This window comes from Xenopus laevis, chromosome 2L (genome assembly GCF_017654675.1).
Source record: "Xenopus laevis strain J_2021 chromosome 2L, Xenopus_laevis_v10.1, whole genome shotgun sequence".
Lineage (NCBI taxonomy): Eukaryota > Metazoa > Chordata > Amphibia > Anura > Pipidae > Xenopus > Xenopus laevis.
This window is the reverse complement of record NC_054373.1, coordinates 97556331-97577072: the sequence shown is the minus strand read 5'-3', so window position 1 is coordinate 97577072 and position 20742 is coordinate 97556331. Positions and strand designations below refer to the sequence as shown.

Sequence of the window (20742 nt, the reverse complement as noted above, 5' to 3'; positions counted from 1 at the left end):
TATACCAGAGAATAAGAGTTTACCCCAATCTCACTATTTTGTCTGCAGCATAAAGCCCCATACATTGCTTTGGGCCCCCAGGGAGGTTCAGGCAGAGCCAGGACAAAAGGTACATTCGTCCAAGGCAAGGGTGCCTGTTCACCAGCCTGCGCCGCCAACGCCAGCCCCCCTCACCAACACCCCCCATCCTGTCCAACTAACCTGCTCACCAACAACAATCCTCTGCACCTAACCCCCCCACCTTTGTACCTGACCCACCCACCTCCAAAATATGCCAACCAATGAAACGCTGGATGCTCAATACTAAAAGGGCCAAATAAGCAGCAGAGTCATGTGACTAAGCTTCTGTCTACGCATAGCTCTGGGGTCAGACTCACAGCTTGGCAATCTATGCATTAGGTCCTGAAAAATTACTTTAATTGCTTTCTCGATTAAAGTATTTTCCTGCTATTTAGTTTCACACTTTTTTCTTCGTTTTTCTTTTTAATATGTGTTTAGCTGCTCTTAAGTGTCTAAACACCATTATAATTTATGGATTGTGGACAGGATAATTCACATTAAGGCAAGGATTCCAGAACCCAAACCTATACTTTCTGGTTGGCCAGCAAGCTGTTCAGTGATCTCAGTTCATGCTCCAATGACAACTCACTTGTTATTTTAATCAATAGGATTAAAATACAGACATGATTCTGGGAAAAAAGGAGTACTTGTTGAAGCAGAATCCATCAAGTGAGGCAGTAACATATTAATAGAAAATGGGGAAGTGACCTATAAGATACATGAAAAACATCAAGAAAAATATAACTTGGCACAATGGAAATTGTTTGGGTCAACTTTTTGCACCCCTGGTAAATATGGCCGGCACTGAGAGTTTTTCTCATTCCCCACAATGAATGCAGAAACATAGAATATATGGTGTCTGTAGCTAGGCCTTTTTGTTCTATGGCAGGAATATATGGTTACCACACTAAGGGGCAAATGCATCAAGGGTCGAATATCGAGGGTTAATTAACCCTCGATATTCGACTAGGGAATGAAAATCCTTCGACTTCGAATATCGAAGTCGAAGGATTTTGTGCAAATACTTCGCTCGAACGATTTTAATCCAACAATCGAAAGGATTATCCTTCGACCAAAAAAAGTTAGCCAAGCCTATGGGGACCTTCCCCATAGGCTAACATTGAGTTCGGTACCTTTTAGGTGACAAACTAGGGGGTCGAAGTTTTTTCTTAAAAAGACAGTACTTCGACTATCGAATGGTCAAATAGTCGAACGATTTTCAGGTCGAATCGTTAGATTCAAAGTCGTAGTCGAAGGTCGAAGTAGCCCATTTGATGGTCGAAGTAGCCAAAAAAAACTTCGAAATTCAAAGTTTTTTTTCTTCTATTCCTTCACTCGAACTTAATGAATGGGCCCCTAAATGTCCTATGTACAAATAGGAATAGGCAAACTGTAAACTCTTCAGTTCATTTTAATTTAACACACAAAACCTTGAATGTAGGATACAAAAGTAAGTTTCCATACATCTGTTTTAGGGCTCTTACACATGAGCGTTCTGACCTGCGCTCCCCTGCGTTCCGTTTTTTGGCGTTCAGCCGCAGGGGAGCCCAGGAATAGACGCAAGTCATTATTTGAAATGGGGCTGTACTCACTCAGGCGCGTGTAGGCGCCGAACGCAGGTTCAGACGCAACATGCTGCATTTTTCCTGCGTTCGGCGCCTACACGCGCCTGAGTGAGTACAGCCCCATTTCAAATAATGACTTGCGTCTATTCCTGCGCTCCCCTGCGGCTGAATGCCAAAAAACGGAACGCAGGGGAGCGCAGGTCAGAACGCTCATGAGTAAGAGCCCTTAGGGTGTTTTTTTTTATTGTTTTGTTAAGTTGGCCGGTTGTCCTGATGCCATCAGAATGTTGTATTACAGAGAGTTTCAATGGCTGTCCCACCTGTCAGTCAGTGGAGAGCTGGACACCTCTACAGTACAACAGATGATCCAGCCTCGATGTGGCGTGAAGGATATTGAATCACTAAAACTGGTAAAAAGTCACCATCGCGGTCGACAACGCAAGAAACGTTATATATCCAAAAGTAAGTGAATCCCACTGATCAGTAAGTAAAGAAATTGTCATTAATCTTAAATACTGACTGGTAGCTAAAGAATAATGTACATTGGTGTTCAGTTTCAAGTTTTTTTAGCAATAATCAGCGAGCAACATAAGCACACGGAATGTCCTAAAAGTAACCAATTAACCCTTGTATTTTTTTGGCCTCATAAAGGTTGGTTGCTGTGGGTTACAGGCCTAATGTGAATAGAATACCATATGAAAGGAGGCTTATCACCAACCTTGCTTGTAGCCTGTGTTCTCTGGAGTTTCAGGTGCCAGGGTTTTTGCTTTATGTATGCTAAGTTCCTTTTTCATCCACTGCATATCTGTGGTCTGCATTTGAAATTCAATGAGGATCAGAGCTTGAGATTTAAAATTTATCAGTGTGTTGGGTTAACCATGCTACACTGGTTTAAGTTATATATAAGTGATTCAGCTCAGGATGCATACATAGGCCATCTGCCCTTATAAATATACAGAAAATATTCATTCTGGTACAGATAGATTTGTAAGGAACACCATAGAGATAGCGATAGCCTTTATTTCAGTGTAGTGTTTTTCACTTTTGATGTAGGAGCAAGGCACTGACAAGCTCAGGGTTCCCATTTGCACTGTGCAAGGAAGAACACCCATGCCTTATATGCATAATGCCCATAATGCATTATAATGTATTATTATAACATCACTTGTGACTAGCAACAGGTGCAAAGTATTTGGTGGTGATTTGCAAATGGTGCAATGATGCTGGAAACTGGGAAAGGAGCTGCTTAGTATGTGTGTGTGGGGGTAGATTGCACCATTTTTTTGTACATTCCTTATTGCCATTTACCCTGATAAATGATTCTAACATTTTTTTTACTGGTTATTCCTAGAAGAATAATCAGTTTAGACTGATGCGATGCAATGTTTACTGAGTGCTGAAAACAGAAATTGATTTCTTAAGGAAACAGAGTTCCAAAGATGTTTCCTGCTATAGGGTTCTCCAGAGTATGACAACTTGAAAATATTTCATGTGCATAAAGGGGAAAGTATATTTGACCCCTTTTGTGCCTAAAGGAATGGCCTCATCCACTTTTACTGATGAACAGCAGCAGAAATTGCAGTTCCACCCCACGATATACTTTATAATGTTTATTATTATGCTCTAGTTATGTACAGTAGAAGGAAATTTGTTTTTGTTTGCAATTTTCCACAATAATTCACATTCGACAAATTATCTTAGCAATTCAATTCAGTGATCTGAGATCTGCAATGCTTGAAACCCCAGCCTGGCTGTTAAAGGGTGGTTAGCCTGGGGGATTCCTCTTGAGACAAGCTTTCAATCTGCCATTTAGGATACACTGGAAAGAATGTAAAACATGCACATATCTTGTCTATTAATCAAAAAGAGAAAAGAAAACAGAAAAACTTCAATCACTGCGATTCGTTTTCAACCTAATTGTGTCGCCTGTCATATTTATTAAGTGTTTATGGTAAAGCAAGAGCCCTGGACAGACGGGAGAGTTAGGAAAGACAGGGATTGTACAGTGAGACAAGAGTTCTTGCCCATTCAAGAGGGTGTAAATGTAAAGAGGTAGTGGGAATCCACCCACATTTGCCCCTATGATCAGTTTAGGTGGGATGTTTGCCCAAGGCTCCCATTAGGCAGGGGTGTAACTACAGAGTAAGCAGACCCTGCAGCTACAGAGGGGCCCAGGAGGTATAGGGGCCCCATGAGGCCCTAATTCACATACAATTTCAATAATGGTAAAACAGATCAATGTCTAGACATTTTGCTGTGGGGCCCAGTAACATCTAGTTACACCACTGCCATTAGGCTTGTAACTGGTATAAAATGTAAGAACCTTAACAACTGAAAGCTAAACTTCAGTTCTGTTAACAGTGCTCCAACAAGCGATTGCTGAACAGCTACTATGTTCAAGCTGCAGCAGTGTCTGTTGTCCCTCAAAAGATCAGACTTTGAAGATTTGTTCTGTATATTCCTCATCAAACACTGTTGAGGCATTTTGGCATCCTACAGAAAAAATAACCACTTTGCCTTTATGTTACTATAGTGGGATATGACTAGGGATGTAGCGAACGTCGGAAAAAAAGTTCGCGAACATATTCGCGAACTTGCGCAAAAACGCGAGCGGTTCGCGAACGGTTCGCGAACCCCATAGACTTCAATGGGAAGGCGAACTTTAACATCTAAAAAAAAAATTTCTGGCCAGAAAAATGATTTTAAAGTTGTTTAAAGGGTGCAACGACCTGGACAGTGGCATGCCAGAGGGGGATCAAGGGCAAAAATGTATCTGAAAAATCTGCCTGTGTGTGCTTGGAAGAGATAGTGTAGGGGGAGAGCTGTTAGTGATTTCAGGGACAGATGATAGTAAGTTTGCTGGCTAGTAATCTGCTTGATACTGCTCTGTATTGGAGGGACAGAAGTCTGCAGGGATTTGAGGGACATTTTAGCTTAGGTAGCTTTGCTGGCTAGTAATCTACTGTTCTCTTTAAACAACTGCCATACGTTGACCTTGTAGGCATTGTTTGCCCAGTTTTTTTGGACGCAGCCACTGAAGCACAGTTGCCAGAAAAAATATGCCATATAAATGCTGAAAATAGTCATTTTTCGCCATACGTTGACCTTGTAGACATTGTTTGCCCAGTTTTTTTGGTTGCAGCCACTGAAGCACAGTTGCCAGAAAAAATATGCCATATAAATGCTGAAAATAGTAATTTTTTGCCATACGTTGACCTTGTAGGCATTGTTTGCCCAGTTTTTTTGGTCGCAGCCACTGAAGCACAGTTGCCAGAAAAAATATGCCATATAAATGCTGAAAATAGTCATTTTTTGCCATATATGTTGAGTCAACGTATGGCAAAAAATGACTATTTTCAGCATTTATATGGCATATTTTTTCTGGCCTCTGTGCTTCAGTGGCTGCGGCCAAAAAAACTGGGCAAACAATGCCTACAAGGTCAACGTCGTTGACCTTGTAGGCATTGTTTGCCCAGTTTTTTTGGCCGCAGCCACTGAAGCACAGAGGCCAGAAAAAATATGCCATATAAATGCTGAAAATAGTCATTTTTTGCCATACGTTGACTCAACGTATATGGCAAAAAATGACTATTTTCAGCATTTATATGGCATATTTTTTCTGGCCTCTGTGCTTCAGTGGCTGCGGCCAAAAAAACTGGGCAAACAATGCCTACAAGGTCAACGTATACACTACTACAGCGGTGGATACGGATTACGTAAAATATATTATGGCTGCTTGAAAAAAGTCACTCCGGTGTTTTTTCTGGAGACGGTAATATTATGGATATTTAGACAGAATGTGAACAAGGTCACACAGCTAGATGGCGGGTTGAAGAAAACACTGTGCAAATAATGCCTACAAGGTCAACGTATACACTACTACAGCGGTGGATACGGATTACGTAAAATATATTATGGCTGCTTGAAAAAAGTCACTCCGGTGTTTTTTCTGGAGACGGTAATATTATGGATATTTAGACAGAATGTGAACAAGGTCACACAGCTAGATGGCGGGTTGAAGAAAACACTGTGCAAATAATGCCTACAGGGCAAATAATGCCTAAAAGGTCAACTTATACACTACTACAGCGGTAGTAAAATAAAAAAAAGTAAAATAAAAAAAAAATGAATATTAAAAAAAAAAAATTAAAGTTGGTGCTGCTGAACTACTAGGAGCAGCAGATTAGCACACCAGTCCCACTCCCCAACACTGCTAGACTAATAGCACTGGGCTCTTATAGTAGTAGTAGTAGTAGTAGTAAAACAACAAAAAAATAAATAAAAGCAGTCCTTACAAGGACTACTGTTATTGCAGCAGTCAGCAGATGAGATCAGAAGCAGGACAGCTGCCCACTGCAGCTACATACAGAGCACTGCAGTAGAAGGTAGATTACTAGCCAGCAAAGCTACCTAAGCTAAAATGTCCCTCAAACCCCTGCAGACTTCTGTCCCTCCAATAACAGAGCAGTATCAAAACGATTACTAGCCAGCAAACTTTCAACTGTCCCTGAAATCACTAACAGGCAGCAGCTCTCTCCCTACACTATCTCTTCAGCACACACAGGCAGAGTGAAAAAACGCTGCAGGGCTTCGGTTTTTATAGGGAAGGGGAGTGGTCCAGGGGAGAGCTTCCTGATTGGCTGCCATGTACCTGCTGGTCTGGGGTGAGAGGGCAAAAAAAAAGCGCCAACAATGGCGAACCCAAAATGGCGAACGTCGCGCGACGTTCGCGAACTTCCGGCGAGCGCGAACACCCGATGTTCGCGCGAACAAGTTCGCCGGCGAACAGTTCGCGACATCTCTAGATATGACCCAGATTTTGAGAGCAACACGTGGACTTTATTTCTTAGATAAAGTTATTCTCATTACAAATGAGAATGTGAGGGTGTGTTTCCTAGTAAAGCAGTTTATTGGTATATTCAGGTCAGGGATCCCACTAGGATTCCATACAGCAGTGTTTCAGGTTCTCTGTCTCTCCCCATACTATAGACCAGGGGTCCCCAACCTTTTTTACCCATGAGCCACATTCAAATGTAAAAAGAATTGGGGTCAATTAAGTGCTGTGATTGGCTATTGGTAGCATGTAGATTGGCAGCCTACAGGAGGCTCTGTCTGGTATCATACCTGGTTTTATGCAACCAAAACTTGCCACAGGAATTCAAAAATAAGCATCTGCTTATGACTCAGTCCTGGTGTTCAGTGAAAGGGTCAGTGAAAACCACTGTGACCTGCAGCACTTAATATCCAATGTTAGACTAGATACCGTCTGCTGTAGAATACTGGGAGTATGCCACTTTATATTTCAATTCTTATCATTCAATACAAATGACACTCCAAAGAGACAAAAATCACTTTTGATAAAAACTTTACTGTTGTTTATGTGCAGACAGCTTAAATAATCAATCATAAAAGATTATGCTAATACCCATAAGCAGTATTATTCTGTTCTTTTGAGTTCTGGCATTTTAGCAAACACTTTAAAGTATTCTAAGGCCGAAGGTCAGCAGGCTTGGTATTAGCTTTCCTTCAACTGTTTGCTTTACATGCAAATCTACATTTCAAATCCTTTATAGCCATTGTTTAAACTAGGAGAGTCACAGCCCAGGGCTTACAAACACACAAAAAATGCAAAGAATCTTATTTAAAGCCTTTCAGCAGATTCCAGGTGTTATTGAACCATAATCATAAACTAAGATGTTACAGGTAAAACATAGGTATATCCAATCAATTTCACAGTGACTTTAGTAGGCACGATGAGAATAACAGTTGATTTGTATGTTATGTACTTGAATTATTAGTAGTTGTGTAGTGCATTCTCTTCCCACCACTACTAAATAATACGGAAGCAAGTATACAGATTGTTTTTTTTATATTTTATGGCCATACTTGACTGACCAGTGACCAATGATTGACTTTGATAAAAGTTCCCTCTTTCCAACACATCTTCTAGGCCCAGCTAGTGGGAATAACTAAGCAGTCAGAGAGGCAAATGCTGCTCAGTAACTGCTTCTTTATAAAATGTTCTGCCTCTTCTTCCCTGGAAATCTGGCTGATTACCAGTTGGTGGGCGTGAAACCTCTGTATCTGAGCTTGCTTTGACTTGAGTGTTAGTGATGAGATCATTCTTCCAGTATGAAATTTGTCATATTTCATGCACTAGCTGAGAGGTTTCTTATATAGAAAGTGTCTCATGTTTCGACTGGTGTGCTTGGGGCTTAAATGTGTTCCCCTCCCTGCGGTTTCTAACAATTTATATTGTAAGTTTGATGATTCAGGTGTAATGAAAATCACTGTAGGTGTTACATGGCAAAATAAAAAAATGTGTTATAGAAACTTAAAGTCATTGACTTGATACAGCTAAGGCAGTGCAGCTGGTAATGGTCCTGATATTAACCTTGTTGTGATGTTTTCATATTTTGTATATCCTGGCATTTCTGCCACAGTTATTTATAATTACTAATGTTACAACTTTTTAAAAAAAAAAAACAGGTTACCCAGAATTGCTTCTTCCAGTTGCCACTCCCTATAACTCCTGGTAGAAGAGGGGTTACATGCAACTTGTTCCTCTTAGGTGGGCCCTTGTGATAACCCCACTGAAATCTCACAAAGAACTCATACCGCCCAACATTTTGAAAATAAAAAGCGGGACAAAAAAGTTGCCGCTCGTAGCGTGGCAACATTTTTTGACCATGCCCATTGTTGTGGCCACACCCCCTAATTACCATGTTTAGTTTACAAAATTTGGCAGGTTATGAAAGTTTGAACATATTTCTGTGTTTTTTTCCGGTTATTACAGTTTTGCTAATGAAGGTGAATTGCCCTTTAAGCTGTGAGCCTAACTTCTCCCAAGGGACCTGTTATCTTATATTGTTACAATTACTTATTTCCTTATCTCGTAATTGTTACAAAAGTATCTTATCTACTGCTCTGGCTGTTCTGGGCTCTCTGCCAAAAGCCAATTAAGTTAGAAACTTTGCTTCTTTTTCTGGCTGTTCAGTGCAGAGAAAAACTGGACTTTCCAGTACAAATGAGGGACTGCAGGTTAAGCTGTCAAAAGAGGGACTGTCCCTCTAAAAAACAGAACATTTGAGAGGTATGAGAACTTGATCTTTCAAATAACTTGGGTGCCAGTGGTACTTTAAATACTTTCATCCTTCAGATGTTACTCTTACTATTTCAACTGAGGTTTTCACAACACCCTAGAGGTAGCACTCAATGGTTTGGTGAAACATTCTCCAGCATTAGGCAAAGCTCACAGTGGTCACTTACCCCAGGAATCTTCTATTCCTCAGCCTAACTACTACAGTTCTTATACTGACAGCATTGACGCAGCAAGGTACTAACCCTTACTGGCCTCATCATTGGAACCCCTGGCTTTACAAAAATTCTGCCTCTCACTCCTAGAGTGAACAATTGCAAAACTTTATAACACTTATTTCACTTACTGGGACCTACCTCTGCCCCAGGCTCATCAGCACATCGCATCATGGGAACCAAAGAGACAGATGATGTAGTGGCTTTCCTTTTTATAAAATAGGGAACCTGACACCCCTGGCTAGTTACTAAACTACCAGGGAAATACTTTAACCGGGAATAGGGTTGTCACACGGCCAGCAATTCATTGGTCTAGCCTGTAAATCACCAGCTACGGCAGGTGCCGGTATTACAAATTAACCAGCAATGTAATTGCCAGTAAATTCTTAATTCCCCCTCTTTCTTAAAGGGGAACTATCATGAAAATGCAAATTTAATATTGGCTTCAGCATACTGAAATAAGAAACTTTCTAAATACAATCAATTAAAAATTCTGTACTGTTTCTGAAATAATCAAGTTTATCTTCACTATTCCTCTCTCAGCATCTGTTTCTGTTCATTCTGTCTTCATTCAGGAGTTGGGTGTCAGATGAATGATCCAATATATCATATAGGGGGGCTTCTTTTGCCTAGAAGATGTATTAGAGCTCACTCTATTCAAATCACCAGAAATCCTGTCTACATGCAGAATTTGTGCAAAAGACAGTTATTTTGTTAGATTTTGTTTGCACTGTAATCAGTTATTTGAGTGAGCTCTAATTCATCTGCTAGGAAAGGAAGCCCCTCCCCCTATAAAATATATTGGATCATTCATCTGACACCCAACTGCTGCATGGACAGAATGAAGAGAAACAGATGCTGAGAGAGGATACTGAACATAAACTTGATTATTTCAGAAACAATGCAGAATATTTAATTTAGTTTCTTATTTCAGTATGATGATGCTTATATTAAATTTTCATTTTCACAATTGTTCCCTTTTAAGATTTCTCCCTGTCCTGTTCACTTTGTTGTACTCTCTTCAGCTCTTCCTAAACAGTGACTCTCCTCCTGCCCCGATCTGCCCACACTCTGCCCCAGATCCTCCCACACCGGCCTCTGTGACATCACCACTGGCCTCCCTGCACCACAGGCCAGTATAACTGGGGACAAAAAGGTGGCAACCCTAACCTGGAAATGGGAATCAACTCCCCATCCCAACTGTAAATTAAGCCCAACTCTCAGTTGGCAACAACTTTCCTGAGGACTACATGAAATAAAGCTGGTAAAACCTTTACCACCCCCCTATACTAATTAGCTTCACAGAGCTTACATTAGTCAGTGGATTGTAATTAATATAAATAAAAAGCTTTTGCATTTTATGGTTTGTAACACAGAGAAGTGTTGGAACAAAGTATTTCATTTTAAAGTTGAAAGGTTATTTTAAATATTATGTTTTAATAGGAACATGTATTATCTGTTACACATTGGCCTGTATAATCTTTTCTGATGCTGGCATCAGGTTGGTAACTGTAACCTGAAGTAACTAGCATTAGCTAGGAGCTACTAATAATCCAAATTAAACATTGAGTTTAGCAGATTTTTAGGAGGCCCAAATCCAAAGCAATCGGTGCAGAAAACACTAGTACTTGCTCACAGTTTCTGCTAGTGATTGCACTAACCTAGACTATTGAGGGGTCATAAATGCGCTAGATATCTTTAATAAAAAAAAAACCTTTGGGGTCTTAAGTTATGATCAGTCAGACACTAACCTTTAGACTTTTATTTGTTAGACTTTTATTTGTTATACAAGATAAACACTAGCGATTTTATAACACAATATTGTGTCTTATTATTAGTCAGCCTGTGATAGGTACTGTGCCTCTCCCTGCTTCTTTCTGCATAGCCAGTCTGTTGTGTTGGGCAGATAAGGAACAATTCCTTGCTTTGTCTTCAGCTGCCTTGACATGTTGCTTTCATTAATGTGCACCAAGATTGCAAGTATGCCATCCTGAGTAGCTTTCTTTCTTTATTAATCTATGAATGAAACAAACAGCTAAAGTTCTTTGATCAAAAAACTAAGAATGTAGACAGACATGTAGAAGTTCATATAAAGGAAAGGCTTCAGCAAATCTTATTATACCAGCAATAAAATATGCAGCATATTTTTGAAGAGCAGATTTAATCCAAAATCCTTAAAGGAGTGACTATATATACTTCAGACCAAAAACAATCAGCTGCATAGCTTATGTATGTTTATTAGTATAGCTATCACACATGTTGACAAAACACTTGAAACAATATTCATGATAGGCCTAGCAATTGCAGCATGTCATGGTATCATGGCGGCCCCCATGGGAGTGAGTGGTGGTGCAGTAACACGGTCAGCCCACCCCAGTAGTTCCAACACTGGCAATGGCAATGATTAAACTGCTATCTAGTATTTGGTGAATTTGAACAGTCTAAAAAATTTTAATTAAACTCGTTACATGGTGGGTGTATTTCTTTTAGTTATTCTGAGAAAGGGCAGGAATTTCAGGGAATGGTGTGGTTTAGTTGGATCAAGGAAAAGCCATTTCTTTTTATTGGGCCCCATTTTACTTTTTGACAGGCCTAACTACCCAGGGGGCCCAGGAGACCAGACTTATTCAAGCATGAAGCCTCATGTCACAGAACTCTGACTATATGAAACTAGTCTCCTTTATTTTACAGGTAAGAAATGGTACAAACAACATTTAACTTATCAGATTGTCAACTGGCCCTGGTACCTATCCCAGCATCAGGTCAGGCAGGCGGTTAAAGCAGCGTTCCAGTTGTGGAGCAACGTTTCCTCTCTGACATTCTCGGAGGCTCTGAGAGACCCTGCAGACATCCGTTTAGCATTCTTTGATGGGGATCACAATGATGGGGCTGGAAATGCTTTTGATGGACCAGGTACTGAACTATTGATTCTTGTAAGCCTTTGTTTAGGTATTTCCATGTGGGCACAAAAATATTTAGGAAAGAGTGAATTTGCTTTCATTTGTGCACTGATTCTAGAATGTAAACAATAGCTATGCAGATATAAAAGTTGAGTTTCTAAGGGAGGGGGGCTTGACTCAAATTGGCACAATTCTGCTTTGGAATCAGCCAAAATGTTGTAAGCTTAGTTCCACATTGTCTCCCTGGCATGCATAACTCAAACTATTTGCTGATTAAATCACAAGACCAGACTAGTTCACAGTGTAGATGTTTCAGTTAGGACATGTGCAGCACGCCTTAGTCCAAAATCAGTGTTCAACACTGTCTGTCTGGTTGTCTGTCTGTCAAGGTAGTTTTTTTTATCTTCTATACCTTATATGCTCTTAAGGGTCTCCATGCTAAATAGCATATTAAGTTCTATAATGATATATTTTGCAGGTGGTGCCCTGGCACATGCTTTTTTCCCCAGAAGGGGAGAGGCTCATTTTGACAGTGCCGAGCACTGGTCATTGAATGGTAAGGGCAGAAACCTGTTTGTTGTACTGGCACATGAGATCGGACATACTTTGGGGCTTCCGCACTCCTCCTTCAAAAATGCTCTGATGTCCCCTTACTACAAGAAACTGAATAAAGACTATGTACTGAACTTCGATGATGTCCTGGCCATCCAAAATTTGTACGGTATGGTATTTGAACAATGTCATAACTGCATCTTTCTTTTAATTGCTGAATTTATAAATTACATTTGTGTTGTTTAGCACAAAGTTTACGCCCAAAGTGCCAACTTCCCAATTTGAAAGGCCTTGTAGACTTGACAGCTTTTCAGTGCATGCCCTATATGTTGCTTTTGAAAGTACAGGTATGGGATCCGGTATCCAGAAAACTACAAATTATGGCAAGGCCATCTGCCACAGATTCCATTTTTATCCAAATAATTAAAATTTTTAAAAATGATTTCCTTTTTTTCTGTAATAATAAAACAGTACGTTGTACTGGATCCAAACTAAGAAATAAATCCTATTGGATTTATTTAATGATTTTGTAGTAGACTTAAGGTTTAAAAATCAAAATTATGGAAAGATCTATTATCAGGAAAACCCTTCTGCATTCTGGATAACAGGTCCTATACCTATACTAGTATAGAATTTTTATGAACAAGGTAGAGCTCATTAAACTGATTAAACTGAGCAGCCTGGAATTTCTGGGACAGGCTTAATTTCAAATGTTATGGATGAAAGGTGATGGGCCCCTCTGTCCTGGGGTGCCATGAATAAAATTCTCTTTTGCCTATTTATTAAAGTGGCCCTGCTGGCAGACCAATATAAAACTGTTAAACTAGCAAAGAACCTATTTTAGAATGTGTTAGCATAGATTATTTGTATATGAATGAACCTGTGTTTGAAGAATGAATCGCGTAAAATGTACAGTTTCTAAATTCCACACGTATGCCATACTGAAATCATACTCTTGGCAAACACTAGAAACAACAAGAGGTTTCTAAGTATTTGCCATACTGTACAAAGTGATATTCTTATATTCTTATAGTACACAGATTGTTTTAATTGTTAAAGATAGCTTGTAAGATTATTTTATTTAACCAACCATGCAAATATTTTATATGTTGCCTGAATATCCTCTAGAAGCATTCTTCTTTAGCAAATAAGTCCACATGCATCTGAGTGGCCTCCACTTATTTTTCGTGGTTCTCTACAGAGACCTCATGTATACATGTCATTATATAGCCACAGAAAACAGTGGTTTGAGTCATTCCCTGTTACCCCTAACAACTCAATGTCCGTATTGTTACATAGAGATAATCTTAATGGGCACCATGATCTGGAATATCACTTCCTGAGACAGAAACGGAATGCATGCCATCAAACATATTCAAACTTTAAAAATCAGGTCTTTTTAATCCTTTCATCATCTTCCCTGACCAATTTGCTGCAGTCTGTCAAATTCCATGTTTCAAGCCGATTATTATGTCTGAAATTCAAAACTGTACTGCTAAGATAGTGACAGCTGGAAGCTTTTGTTGGGGCAGGATAGTCAGCTCTATTCTGACAGTTAATTTAGGAACACACTGATTATATGGGTGTCGAAAATTACTGCTGTATCAATGCTTTTTCAGGATCAAGTACAAAGTTCTATTTTATTATTACAAAGAAAAAGGAACTATTTTTTAAAAGTTGTTATTGTTTGCTTAAACTGGACTCTATGGAAAATGGCCTATCGGAGCTTTCTAGATAACAGCTTTCCGGATAAGGAATCTAAAACCTGTAATATGCAGATATACCAGTAGTATGTGTTTAGACAGACCATGTACTATTGACTATTATATAGTGGCCTGCTATATTTGTAAGTCTACCTATGAACATGTACATGCTGTTCTTGGGTGTAGGTAATATCTATAAAATGTGGCTTAGCTCATACCATGGAAAATACTATTTGCAGAGTTACAGTTTATGTAAAGATGGGCAATTCATTATTGAAATCCACTGTTCCATTTTGATGCAAGTACGTGTTTGCCATATATAAATGTCACCAAAATGCAATAGAAGTAGACCAGTTTTTGCTCTAGGAATGTCCTCATCGTTGAAAGCATATGTTTTTTTTGGATACAAATACAGCATGTAATGTACTGCTATGTTATAGAGGCACATATTTCTAAACCAGGCATTTGTTTGTATTTCAGGAGCTCCCCCTAGTGGAAATCTGGTGCAACTCCCTGGAAAACAATTTGCCTTTTTTCAGGATTGGAGTCCAGAACCACATGAAGATTCTGGAATGAAACCTTCCTACTGCCACTCTATCTTCGATGCCATCACGTGGGGTAATAGCTCTCGTCTTGTCATATTAAACTTATGTGGGGCCCTTTATTTTTTTTAAACTGACCTTCCCAAGAGTATCTGTAATCTGGCTATTAGTGCTGGTTGTTGTTCGCTCACAACAGCTGTGGCTTTGTGAGCCTGATGTGCTTGTTTTATAGCCATGAAATCTAGGCATCCCTAACACAGCAAACAGCTGGATGCATAGAACTATAGAAATAGCAGGGTCATGAATAGCAACCAAGAAATGGGTTGAATAAGAGACTGAAAAGTTTTGCTGCTGGGATCAGTGACCCCTAATTGAAAGCTGGAAAGATGTAGAATAGGAAGGCAAATAATGAAAAAAAACTTAAAGGTGAACCACCCCTTTAAAATGACATTGTTTCATTTTGGCATTATCCAGTAGCACTCACTATTAAAAAAAAAGTATAGTTTTAATGATTAGGCTAAATTTAAATGAAACAGTGATTTACATATGTGATGTTTTATGTGATATTTTTTAGAGACCTGCACATTTGTGCTGTTGTCACCCTCCTCGCTTGTTTGTCTGATTTCCGTGTGCAGCTGACATTGCTTAGCAATAGATTTGAAAACTGGCAGTGATTATTTCAGCATTGATAGAGCAATATTTATCCAGGTACTGTTGTAGGGCCTTTATAAGCTACGTCTCTTTGCATATCTGTCTACAGTGAACTCTTGACATTTTTTCTTACACGTAGATTTGAAAAAAACATTATACATCTTTAAAGGCCGTCACTTTTGGATGGTCTCATTGGATGGTAAAATCTCACCACCCCAAACTCTTCAGAAGCGCTGGAAGAAACTCCCTTCTTACATTGAAGCTGCAGTGGTATCAGGTTTAGATGGAAAATTCTACTTCTTTAAAGGTGAGATTTAGTTTAATACCATGGTAATTTCCCAAGGGCCTGACTGGAGAGCAGTAAAAATATTTTTACTTTATATGGAACTTATTATACATTGGACTCGTGGAAGAAGCAATTGGAGCTCTTCCCATTTTTAGGATAGTCTTGGTTGACTTGCTGATATACCTCAGTTATCATCTGTTACCTAGTTATGGGATATGGGGGTCCTGACCAAATGCTGGTCCACAAAAGTGTGATATAAATCATTCTTTCCTGACTGTTCATTCCCTTGACATGTTTAACCTCGGCTATAAGCAATGGAATGCTTCATGGTCTCTCTGCAAAGGTAACTCATGCCTTGAAAAGGTGCATTACTGTAATAATGAACAAATGAGATGCTGTAAAATACTTTGGAGGGCCACCTTTGGACTGCAGGCCTCCCTTTGGAGAGCCCTTATATAAACTGAAATACCAGGAAAGAATGAATTGCTTCTTTCACATTGTGTTGTGAGCTCTACATATGAGATAATTATACATAGACCCAAAAACACAAACTTAGGAATGCTATAGATTGACCACACATACATTGTTTTCAAATATAACTTTATGCCATTTTCTTATACCGAAGATAGAAATATGGGAACAAATCCTGACTGGTAACATTTGCTGCTCTCAGAAAATGAAGGCTTTATTATTCTCCCCAGGAATTAATAATTCTGAATCCTGCATAAAATCACTCAGCTGTTCAGAGGCGTGCTCCCACATCATTTGGCTATAGCTAAGCAAGAATCAGATTATCTGCCATGGTATTTAGTTGATCTTAATTTTATTAAAACAATTTAACGAGTCTGTGTAAGTCTGTTTTCTGTGCCTTATACAGTATCTCATGAGGGTTTGGTGAGTTAAGCCAACACATTGTAAGATCATGTCTGGATTGAGAATTGACCAAATTGGCTCCATGGTTATGCAAAGACATATGCACAACTGTAAAGTAAAACAAGAGTATGGTTAATAGATTTGAGTGGTTAGTCTAGGGCTCTTCCGAACGATAGCATTTGTAAACTTGCCCTTTCTTTAGGAACTTTTGCAGTTTATGAGGAAGGAGGGATTGGCACCAGCAGTTGCTAGAATGATGGATCATGTGAGCTTAGAACTGGTACATCAGAATTCCCTACAGCATTGAATACCCTCAGGGGTCCCCAACCTTTTTTACCCATGAGTCACATTCAAATATTAAAAGAGTTAGGGAGCAACATAAGCATGAAAAAGTCCATGGGGATGCCACATAAGGGCTGTGACTGCCTATTTGGTATGTGGACTGGCAACTTACAGAAGGCACTGTTTGGCAGTATATCTGATTTTTATGCAACCAAAACTTGCCTCCAAGCCAGAAATTCAAAAACAAGCACCTGCTTTTGAGGCCACTGGGAGCAACATCCAAGGGGTTGCTCACGAGCCACAGTTTGGGGTTCACCCCCTTAGATTTAATAGAAGCATTCTGTGCCCTTTTCCATGGCAATACAGTTATTGTAGACCCTCAGCAGTATCTGACCTGTAACATACCATGTTCAAGTATGAGCTATTTAAATAATGTTCTTGTTAGTACTGTTTTGTGTTTGCTGATTCTGATGTGTTCAAGAATGCACTCAAATACAAAGCATATATAATTATGCTCAGTTTATCTTCAGTAATTAAATATCTTAACCATATAATGCTTTATTTCTTACACTGTGTATTGTTTAAGAACTTTCTCATAAAAATACTTCCTGACTATTTTGTGCAGGCTATTTATTATCTGTTTACAATACTTGGCAGGTGGAAGGTGTTGGAGGTACAAAGATTCCATATTAGAAGAAGGCTTTCCTCAAAAATGTAGCATGAATGGTTTGCCTCGTCGTCCTGACACTGCACTGTACTTTCAGCCTCTTGGTCACTTGGTCATCTTCAAGGGCTCTAAATATTATGTGGTGAATGAAGAGTCTCTAACAGTGGAACCTTACTACCCACGCAGCTTGCATGACTGGAAAGGTGTGCCTGCCAACAGTCAAAGTGTTCTGACCCATCCTGATGGAGCCATCTACTTTTTCAAAGGTCACCAATACTGGATATTTGACCAAAAGAAGCTGAAAGTAACTACTTCTGGGAAGTGGGCTGAAGATTTGTCTTGGATTGGTTGTAAAAATGATGTGACTTGATTTTTCTTCAGTGTTAAAATCACTTCACTTGTACTACATAATCTTGTATATAAGACCTACCAAGGAATAAAACGTAGGACAACTTCAAAGGATCCTGGAGAACTTGTCATGTTGTGTTCTAGCTTTGTTACATCTTTTTTCTAGTCTTCTTTTTAATATAGTCTCTGGTTTTCTTAAACTTGAATATGAATGATCTATTTGCCTTGTAACACATTGTTTTTTTATGTAAAACCTGTCTTCAGCTTGGGTATTTGATAAATACACAACTTAGCCTTCCACATCTGACTAATTACTATTGTTGGAATCAGGTTTACATGGACAGACAAAAGCTTAGTCACTTACTCACTTAGGCATCCCATGGGCAACCTATATGCCTTGCTCTTATACTGTTATACACATCTTTACATTGTGCTTCGACAGCGAAAGAGTTGTAATAAGCAACAACTGGAATGCTATGGTATTCACTCATTCATGTTTAGATTTTTAAACATTTCTTTCACTTTAATAAACACTGCTGTAAAAAATAGTGGATTAGGATACAAGACATAAAGGTTTTTTAGAGTAGCTGGTAAAATCACCCCAGTTTAAGGTCATATACAATATAATACAATATAGTACTACTCACTGGATAATATAGATGACTGATTTCATATCACCTCAGCTGGGAATAAGTATAGCACTGCAATCACTTATTAAAAATTCAAATGATAGTTTTAGATGAATAGTTTAAGGGATTCTCTGTAAGAACATTTGTCCAGTTGTCTGTTCTGCTGGTTTGTATTTGGAAAGATGTTAATGGCTCTTGGCTGGCAAGGCCACATCCCCTACTATGAAGATATAAGGAGCATGACATTTCTAGTTAAAAGCATTGGGTTAATGCATACTGTAAGTCATTATAAAACAAATAGTCTTAGTTGAGAACATGGCTTAGTACAGGTATGGGATCTTTCATCTGGAATGCTTGGGACCTTGGGCTTTTTTTTTTAAAAAAATTAAATAAACCCAATAGGATTGTTCTACAACCAATATGAATTGACACAGATCAGTTAGGATATAGTGCAAGGTACTTATTATTACAGAGAAAGAGGAAATAGACTGTACTGGAGATGGCCATGGAAATTTGGAGATTTCTGCGTATCAAGTTCTTGGAAAGGAGCTTCTATCATACTTCTACACATGACATGGTTTTCATACAGTAACTCAGATGAAACCTCTACAACATATATTAAGACCAATGTGACATCAATTTTTTTAGCTAAGGACATATTGTTAGTTGACAGGTACACAGAGTCTTGAATATTCTTTTGGTGCCGAGTACAGGCATTTCCGTCACTGAGCCAACGTTTTTGTTGTGGCAAAGATCAAAGGTTGAACTTGGTTAATGTTTAACTGCAAGATCTAGAAACCTTACCTTCTGCATTGAAACATTTTTTCTAGGTCCACGTATCCATGTGTCTGCTGCTTTTCTTAAGATAAATGCCTTGCCACTTGTTGTTAGCTGCATACAAAGTAGCTCACACAACCACAATATGCTTAAAGAAATGTCAGCATGGAACAGCCAGTCACAAACCATCTATCCTCTTGCAATGTCTCTTGATTTGTGTTGTTAATTAAAGACACTAAAAACAAAACTGCCAGTAAATGGTAGACATAAATATAGGCAGCTATACGTGCACATAAGAAAGTCAGTGTGCAAAGGTGGAGAGATCCGCTCGTTTGGCAATTTTGCCAAATGAGCAGATTTTACCCAATATGCCCACCTTGAGGTGGGTGATATCGGGCTGATCCGATCATGGGCCCTAGGCCCCAACGATCAGATTATAATGTATGGAATACTAGCGGTCAGATCAACGAACAGATGCGGTCCGCGATCCGACTGGATATTTATCCCTGCCAGACCGACATCTGGCCGACACTCTGCCACATACGGGCCAATAAGCTGCTGACTCGGTCTGTTGGCAGCTTTTATCGGCCCGTGTATGCAGGGGCGCTCCACCAATGAGGCGAGTTGAGACACTCGCCTCAGGCGGCAGCACCCCCCTGGTTGCCAGGGGCGGCAAAAATGCCGCTCCTGGTAACTAAGAGCCGAATTTCCGGTTTTCAAACCGGAAAATTCGGCTCTTCTAGCGCAGAGAGCGCTATTGCGCTCTCTGCACGAATCGTCGCGGAGCGCCCCTGCCCTCTCCGGCGCTATGAAGTTTAGTGCCGGGAGGAGGGAAGGGGGCGGCGAAAGAAGGCCGCCTCAGGCGGCATTATAGCAAGAATCGCCCCTGCGTGTATGACCACCTTAGGCAAGAAAGAGTAACAATTACCCAAAGAAGAATATAGCGTTTACTGAGCTGCCACAGGGCATTTTTTGTGCTCTGCAGCCTCCAAAAATCACAAAGTGGTACTCCTGTACAGTACCTATTGTGCTAGTCTAGAGCTGATATTATAACATCAGAGGAAAGTACTGGGTTGTAGTATAACACTCATCATCATTTACTTGGCACTACCATCTGTCTTACACCATTCATCAAATCTAGAAACTATGTGACCAGTTCTAAACATGTCTGTTTCTCAATTTTAATTGAAATCCCAGAGCCATTTCCTCTATTGTGTTGGTATTGGGAGCACCTGCATCCGTCATGCATTGTTTAAAAGACTTAAGACACTTACAGTGTAAATTGAATACAAAGTAAATAACATATTGCACAAGTGGTTATGCTCTTAATGGTACAGGTGTGCACTATCAGTCTTGTTGCCATATACTCTACATTGTCATGGCTTCTACTGGCTTAATAGCAGAACTGTACAACAAATCATCTTGAGAGCACAATAGCTCCAGTGTTTGCTATAATCTGTTGTGTTGATTTTTATATTATTAGCAAACTGGAATGCACAATGTATAAATACCTGGAATTCTGTTCTTATCTTTAAAAAGGTAAAAATAAAAACCTATCCAACATTTAAGTAGTATCTCTTCTATTTTCTTTTT

At 39.4% G+C, this 20742-nt stretch overlaps 1 protein-coding gene across 1 annotated transcript in view; it reads left to right on the top strand.

Moving 5' to 3' along the window:
• The window catches only part of mmp28.L (matrix metallopeptidase 28 L homeolog), a 37176-nt gene extending 19319 nt beyond the window's left edge, over nt 1–17857 (top strand). Inside the window, 6 exon segments of the mRNA NM_001172229.2 lie at nt 1924–2087; nt 11631–11852; nt 12318–12560; nt 14575–14712; nt 15427–15594; nt 17386–17857. Coding sequence (NP_001165700.1) covers nt 1924–2087; nt 11631–11852; nt 12318–12560; nt 14575–14712; nt 15427–15594; nt 17386–17765 — 1315 coding nt within the window. The 3' untranslated portion in view covers nt 17766–17857.
• Nucleotides 17858–20742: the final 2885 nt, after the last annotated feature.